Here is an 8463-nt window from a genome sequence, read left to right as displayed (position 1 = left end):
TTATATACTCTAAAGTCGATTTAAGGATTTTGAAATTTTTATTTTTTAAAAATAGAAGTCATCGTAGAGCTAATGACTTCGAATAAAAATTATATGAAAAGTTAACAACTTTCAATTATTTTATTATATTGAAGTCGTTAACTTTTCATATTAGTAGTCAAGCTTCCAATAACTTTTATTTAAAAAAAAAATATTACGCTAAATTCTTAACTCATTGAATATGTATAATTTCTTCAAGTAAATTAGTAGTGAAAGTTAAACTCCTATATATACAACTTATCTATTGACCGTAATTATTTTACAATATGTTTATTTATATAATATTTTAAAAAATATGTCCTCTCCCGTAAAAAAAAAATGGTATTCTTAACGATAATAAGCTCTTATAAACCACACATTATGAAAGATAGAACCAGATATCTCTTATTACATTTATATTCTTTTATTATGTTTTTCAAGGTTGTCAAAAGGCAAGCTGGTCTGCATGCATTTGCATTATGTATTTTTGTTTTTCTCATTTGTTTACCGTAGAAATCTACGCTCTGTGACATCACAGTGACGAGTGATGGAGCTCGAGACATCTATAAATACAGGTTCAAGCCTTGCATTTTGATTGCACTCATCAATTCATCATACATATACACACTTTTTTCATACACAAACACCTTTAACCTAGTTCAACATAGATCCCAATTATACCAAATCATATTACATGGAAAACCAAAACGAAAACCGTCCCATGTTGATCTCAAAAATGGGCATCATAGGGGCTGGGGTAAGTGGTTTAGCTGCTGCTAAACAGTTATCTCATCACAACCCTATTGTTTTTGAGGCCTCAGATTCCATTGGTGGGGTTTGGAGTCATTGCTCCTACAACTCCACCAGACTACAGTCTCATCGTCGTGATTATGAATTCACCGATTTCCCTTGGCCTCAAAGGGACAACCCCGATTTTCCCACCCATTTGGAGATACTCAATTATCTGCACTCTTATGCTCACCACTTTGACGTTTTCAAAAACATCAGGTTCAACTCCAAGGTCGTCGAAATCCGCTTCTCCGGCAACCGCGAAGTCACTGGCTTTTCAAGCCTGCTTCCCGGTCAGTCTGTGTGGGAAGTTGCTGTGCAGACCAATAACTCAGACACCATTCAGGTCTGCACAAACTATTACTTCTCAAATATCAAACACTTTGGTATCTATACATAACCTAGGGTTTCACAAATTTATGAGCATAGACTTTTTAAGTTATCATATTCTCCCACATACTTTTGATACTCTTCTGGAAATTGTCAAAAGTTTTAATATTTTAATTTAAAATATTTGAGAAAAAGAAAACACTTGATGAGTTTTCAAAATGAAGTGATTTATTGCATGATGAGTGACTCTTTTAGCCGCTTATACATGATTGATTTCAGTGGTACGGATTCGAGTTTGTGGTAGTATGCGTTGGGAAATATGGAGACACACCGAAAATTCCAACGTTTCCACAGAAAAAAGGGCCACATATATTCAAGGGAAAGGTGATGCATACGTTAGATTACTGTAAACTTGACCAGGAAGCTGCTACTCAACTTCTGAGAGGGAAAAAGGTGGTGGTGGTTGGTTTCAAAAAGTCAGGTATTGATTTAGCCATGGAGTGTGCACGGGCAAACCAAGGTAATAATAATCCCAGCTTTCTATATAAATCCCCTTTGGAAAAACCTTCATTTAGTAATAAAAAAAGAAGAAGAAAAAGTTAAATTGTTTTGTATAAGTAAAGTTATAAAATATATATTTCTATTTTAAGTACATCTAAAGAAAAAAATTAAATAAAAACAAAAACAATTTTTTTTATTCGTTATTAATCTATGTACAGGTTAAACTCTTATAAGCTAGTTTACATTAACTATTTAAAATATAGTTTTTAATGCACACAAACTATTTAGCTTATGTAAAAATTACATTTATTTTTCTTCTTGTTTTACATATGTTTACGTAGAAACTTTCTCCAAATTGACACTATGAATTCACACCGCATCAATATGTAAAATATACGACTTTTATCAGATTAAACCTTTTTTTATTAGTAAATAGTAAAAATACATGCATTATATGTGTGTATTCAATTTTCTTTATGATAAAAATTCATAAATTATTATTCTTTTTATTATTATAATTATAAAGTTAAACATAAATATTTTTTATAACTTTATTGTAAACAATTTTTATTTATTTTGTATTTAATTTTTTAATTAAAAAAATTGTTTAATTAAAAACAATAATCATCTAAAAAATAAAATTGATGAAATAATTATTTTAATTTAAGAAAAAATTTTATTTAAAGGTAAAATTGAAAAAGAAATCTTTTATATGAAGGTGTAAATAATAACGGCTGATAATTTATGAGTTTTATGAAAAAAAAATCATACTGATTTGTAATTTATTGCTAAATATCATACTCTAAACATGGGAAGCATTAACTGCTCTTTTATAATTTATCCCTTTAGTTATACGCCTAGAGTGACTCGGAATAAAATTTAATTCAAATAGTTGGTGTTTTAAAAATTCTGTTCAAACATTTCATAGAAGATGCACAACTAACACCACTTGAACGCATGTAAAATATTAGATGTTATATAGCAATATTTTTGTGAAACGATTTGTGAAGTAAAAGTGAAAATTATTATGTTTTATTAGTTATTTGTTGTTTAAATAGTTGTTCCTCTCAAATTATTATTATATGTTAAAAAACAATTGTAATATATATATATATATATATATATATATATATATATATATATATATATATTCTCTAAACTATTATAAAAATTTAAACTTCATTTTTAAATTAAATTAAAAAGTATTTTATCCATGTATGAAGTTACGTGGAAAACATCTTTACTAATACAAAATACTTTATAATTTAATTTAAAGATAAACATACTAGTTTAATAACGAAAAAACGTAGTTATTTTAATAAAAATATTTATACTATAAAAAAATATGATATTTGGTAACCTATCATGACTCTTTTCAAAAGGAAAAGTATATAAAAAGAATTAACTGATGACTAATAATGTGAAAGCTGGTTTGTATGCATATGACTCGATTTTCTTTCAAATTTCTTCTGCTGTTCTTCCAAGTTTTTTTCTTTTCAGTTTGGGTTATGACAAAGGTGGCGTTCAATAGCTTCAATTGAACACGTTGTTTTCTGTCGCTATGATGCATGTGCTGTGGAAAATAACGACATTGTTTTTCTATTGAAGCTCGTTTTCATATTGGCACTATTACGTTTTGTTTTCCTTTCTGTTTTGTTTTGTTTCACAATGTCATTTTCAGTTCTTGTGCTTATAAAGCACCAAAGACGACAACATTAATTTTCCAAATGATTTTCTGGTTGTATATAATTTATTGGTTTTTTTAATGCTAAAAGCAAGTAAGGGCTTTATTTTCCTAGTTGATATTTGCATGCTTTTCACACTACTGTTCCTTTTATTTTATGAATGAAAGATGTGTTGACTTGCATACTGTTCTTTACATTTTATTAGTATAATATCTTATGTGAAGCTTTATATGAAACGAATTCATAGGCTATAAGTCATATAAAATAGAATTCCACAGATCAGTTTTGACTTTCACAATATGTTTGGAAATGGCTTTAAACGACGGGTTCCAACCTTCATCTTCACCCATAGACATCAATACCACGTGCGACAGTCTTGTATCATCATCATATGAAAAGTCCACTAAAATTTCAACACCTCATGCCATCCACCAACTTCAATAAATAATGAAAATTCTTTTGACATCAAGATGTTACCAAGCAAAACTGAAATTACTTTTTGAGAAATTTTTTAATAAAATTTAACTTGTCAAACTTTAAAAATAAATAAATATAATATTTTTAACTTAATGATATTAATTTTATTAAAGGATATTTTAGATTCATATTTATTATTGTATAAAAAATTTAAAAATAAGTTTGATATGTCAAAAAATTAAATACAATTAAATTTAAAAAACATTTATTTATTTTTAAAGTTTGAAAATCAAAATATAAATATAAAACAAATGGATTTCGAAATTTAAGACAAACGAATTTCAATCTTTGAGACATAAACAAATTTCAAAATTTAATACTTTAAATATAGTTAACCTTTTTTTTTACTTACATTAAATGTTTATATTCTGTTTGCTTATAATAATTAATTAAGATAATCTCTATTTTTTTTTTGTTAAATTTCAAAATGCATAACAAAGTTGTTGGTGTATTGCTGTGAAGGAGCTGAAGGAGAAGCCTGCACCATGGTTGTAAGGACTTTGCATTGGACAGTTCCCCATTACTGGATTTGGGGATTACCTTTTTTCATGTTCTTCTCAACAAGATCTTCTCAGTTCATTCACGAGAGACCAGAACAAGGCTTACTCAGGACTCTTCTCTGCCTCATGTTATCTCCGCTGGTAAATTACCATTTTCCAGAATCACATAGCTAGTGTTATGGTTTCTACAGGCATAGCTAATGTTTTTTATTTTTGGTTATGTTATTCAATGAGCAATAATAGAGGCGTGGAATTTCAAAGTTTATTGAGTCGTACCTTCTGTGGAAACTTCCATTGGAGAAGTATGGATTAAAACCAGAACACCCCTTTGTGGAGGATTATGCATCTTGTCAAATGGCCATCATGCCAGAAAATTTCTTCTCCGAGGCTGAAAAGGGCAAAATTGTCTTTAAGAAGGCATCAAAGTGGTGGTTCTGGAATGGAGGGATTGAATTTGAAGACAACACTAAGCTGAACGCTGATGTAGTGATTCTTGCAACTGGTTTTGATGGAAAGAAAAAACTCAAAACTATTTTACCAGAGCCTTTTAGTAGCTTGTTGGAGTATTCTTCTGGTATTATGCCTTTATATAGGTAAGAAGAACTCTTCAATATTCATTGTGCTTTCTTTCATGCAAAATATACATCAGGAGAATGTATTCAACTCTTTTAGACATACCCTTTATTTAAACTGAAATTTTTTTAAAATTAAAAAAAAATTGTAAGTAACAGCTGATTCATGCTCATGATGATAGGGGAACTATTCATCCGTTGATTCCAAACATGGCCTTTGTGGGTTTCGTTGAGAGTGTTTCAAATCTTCACTCATCAGAGCTACGTTCCATGTGGTTTTCTGGGCTGGTAGATGACAAATTCAAGCTCCCAAGTGTGGAGAGCATGCTTTCACAAACAGAAAAGGAGATAGAAGTGATGAAAAGGTCAACTAGGTTCTATAAGAGGCACTGCATTTCAACTTATAGCATCAACCACAGTGATGAAATTTGTAAAGATTTAGGATGGAGTTCCTGGAGGAAGAAGAACTGGTTATCCGAAGTATTTGGCCCCTACAGCATTCCAGACTATGCCAAGGAAGATTGAATATACAAGCTTACAACCACTCTCTCAGTGACTGATAAAAATACTGGTAGAATAATACTAATAATGATGATGATAAAAATAACTACATGTTCTCTAAGAAAGAAAAATTTAAGGCTAAGTCGAGAGCCAAATGTCGTTTAGATACTTAAGAGTCATGTTCCATGAATGCAGTCAAAACTCCTTCAAGGTTACACAAGCAACTTTGTTCACATAAAACATATGTATTTTATATAGAAATTGTAGTGGATGGTCACTATGTCAATTGAAAGTAAACATACCATGTGGAAAAGATACATATATAATCTCACTGTATTTTTGGCAAATGAAGGCATTATTTCCACCGGAGAGGTTATAATCTTTTTCTCTCTACATGTCATCACCTCCAAGAAATGTGATCAAAGGCTCCAAAATCAGCTACATAATTACAGAGCTTACAAACTTAAAATTCACAGTTAAATATTTGCCAGACTCTGAATCAGGCCCGCGGGGATAGAAAACAAAAGAATAAAAAAAGCCTCAAAGGCTCTGAAGTATTTTCAGGGTCTCATCAATATGCTTTTCTGGTTGGAATTGATTGTTGTAGACAAGCTGAACCACCCCATTTTTGTCAATCACATAAGTCTCTCTTCCAGGCAATGATCCAAAGAAATCACCTGGCACTCCCCATTCCTTTCTCACCTTGTTGCCCTCATCACTCAACAATGTAAATGGAAGTTTGTATTTGCTGGCAAATGCCTACATTACGTGAAACGCAAATCAGAAAAAATATTAATATGGTTGATTATAAAAATGAAACAGTGGAACCTTTGATCTTTACCTTGTGCGAGGAAGCATCATCGCCACTTATCCCAACAACCACTGCTCCTGCTTTCTTGAACTTCTCATACGAATCCCTGAAAGCACAAGCCTGCAATAAAGAATAAATTACTCCCTCCAATCCGTATTATAAGACATTTGACAAAACAAGTTCATGGTCATTTTTATGAGACCTTTTAGAATTGGTATGCAACTTTAAATTTTATTTCTTTGTTTGTTACTTCTAGTATTACAACTATTTACGTTTTGTATTAATATGTTGTGACTAAAACCCAATAACTAAGCGTCAGAAAGCATACATCAAGAACCTTATAGCAGTAGATGAACCTCAATGAATAGGGATACAAAGTACTCAATCATCAGAAATCCGTTAGAGGCAGCGAATCTGGTTGATTTGCCCAAAGGAGTTATTTTCTACGCTATCTTACATGCGAAAACTAAGATAACCAAATCAAGAATAGTATGGATAAACCTAACAGGGGTTGAAGTGCTCTCTATTTTTCATTACCCTCCATTTGCAGCATGCATATACAATACCGGAGTTCAACTCATGAGAACAACCAGAATCCTTCTCTGTCCTTCCTTTTCAAAAGAACAAAAAGACCTTCCTATATATCAACAAATGAAGTCTGAAAGATGTTGAACAGTTTATTCCCTTTTGTTCATTCAAATGCTCCATATATAGTGCATCATACATTCACTATTCACTGTTGAAATATGTGAACTTGGAAAACGGTTAAGAAGCACACAACTTTAAAAACTTGGCATCTCCATTTTGAACTATTCCTACATTGACATTGTGTGAATTTACCTGTTTGGTACAGCCAGGGGTCTCATCAGCAGGGTAGAAATATACAACTACTGGCTTTCCCTTGAAGCCGGAGAGGCTCACATTCTTTCCATTCTGATCTTTCAGTGTGAAATTCGGTGGCTTAGAACCTTTACTCACCTATAAAGGAATATACAACACAAAAAAAGAGAAGAGACGCTGGTGGGTCTAAGTAAGAACTAAAAGGCTAAGTTATTAGGAACATGCAAAAAGGTGATGATGAGTGAAATGTACCTTGGCGAAAATGGAGGTTCTGAGGGAAGAAGAAGAGGGGATTGAGGAAGAAGGAGAATGAGAGAACTTGAGACCGAAAAATTGAGAATTTGAAGGCGTGGAAGAGAGTGGGAGGTTTTGGGAAGATGGGTAGTTGGAAGAGTGAGAGCGAAGCAAAGTGGGAAGATAGTGATTAGGGAGAGAGAGGGAAGCCATTGGTGAGGAACAGTGCGAAGAAGGAAATGGCAAGTGAAAGATTGGTTTTGGTGTGAGGATAGAGAGAGACGAGAAAGATAAGGAAAAGCGTTAATGGCTGGTGGATGGTTATTGGTGATGATAGAAGATTAGCTTTGTGGCGTGGACGAATTCTGACCCCAACACCGCTGTACTTTTTAGTTTTAACCTTAACCGTCGCAGGATCTTCAATTTTAGATAAATTAAGCATTTATATTTAAGTATATTATAGTTTACATTTATATATATTGTAAATAGTGAAAGGAATGTATAACTGTTTTAAACAAACGAATATAAAACGAATAAAAAATATTTACAAATTAAAAAGTGAAATTTAAATTTAATTTATCAAACAAACACACAAATATCAAAATTATTTTGATCAAATAAATAAAAAACATTTAAATTACTTTATCATGAATATTTTACTAAATAAATATGTTTGACAAAATTAAAATAACTTTTGTGTGGTTAATATATTTTAGTTACTTATAAAATTATTTAAATTAATTTAATTTTTTAAATTGTCTAAAATAATTTTAGACAACTAATTTACTTTTTTATCGTTTAATACGAATTATTCAATATTTTATTTCTAAAAAAATTAAACAACATCATATTTAATATATAATGTAAATTATATAATAACTATAATACATTTTTTATATAAATATTAGAAAAATTAATTAAATATAGAAAAGTATTGAAACACCAATACTAAATGCCGTCTATCATAATTAAATATTATTAAAGTATCATATCAAGTCAACTTTTACCTTTATATACAGATATTAACTTTCAAAATAGATATGTTTACTAAATAAGTATGGTAGTCAATTAAAATGATAAAAAAAACTTTTATATACATATTTTTTATTTTGATAATAAATTACGTTAATTTAAAATTATATTCTATATTATAAACATTTGGTCCTTTATAAAATTATTATATAATTTTGGTCGTCTATATCTAT

The 8463-nt window shown here is 30.4% G+C and overlaps 2 protein-coding genes across 2 annotated transcripts; one reads left to right on the top strand and one right to left on the bottom strand.

Moving 5' to 3' along the window:
* The first annotated feature begins 717 nt into the window (after positions 1-717).
* LOC108337137 (probable flavin-containing monooxygenase 1) lies at positions 718-5583 on the top strand. The gene is made up of 5 exons (XM_017573595.2): positions 718-1153; positions 1417-1657; positions 4263-4441; positions 4544-4893; positions 5055-5583. Exons 1-5 carry the CDS (start codon positions 740-742, stop codon positions 5395-5397), a joined length of 1527 nt encoding a protein of 508 aa, XP_017429084.1. The 5' UTR covers positions 718-739; the 3' UTR covers positions 5398-5583.
* A 72-nt stretch (positions 5584-5655) lies between these two features.
* Positions 5656-7566, bottom strand: LOC108337138 (peroxiredoxin Q, chloroplastic). The gene is made up of 4 exons (XM_017573596.2): positions 7277-7566; positions 7025-7162; positions 6215-6304; positions 5656-6132 (listed from the first exon to the last, which is right to left on the bottom strand). The coding sequence occupies exons 1-4, from the start codon at positions 7469-7471 to the stop codon at positions 5914-5916; spliced, it is 642 nt and encodes a 213-aa protein (XP_017429085.1). The 5' UTR covers positions 7472-7566; the 3' UTR covers positions 5656-5913.
* Between the last annotated feature and the right edge of the window lie 897 nt (positions 7567-8463).

Source organism: Vigna angularis, chromosome 1, assembly GCF_016808095.1.
Source record: "Vigna angularis cultivar LongXiaoDou No.4 chromosome 1, ASM1680809v1, whole genome shotgun sequence".
In the NCBI taxonomy this organism is placed as follows: Eukaryota; Viridiplantae; Streptophyta; class Magnoliopsida; order Fabales; family Fabaceae; genus Vigna; species Vigna angularis.
The sequence above is the reverse complement of the archived record's forward strand: the minus strand, read 5'-3'. Positions and strand labels throughout refer to the sequence as shown.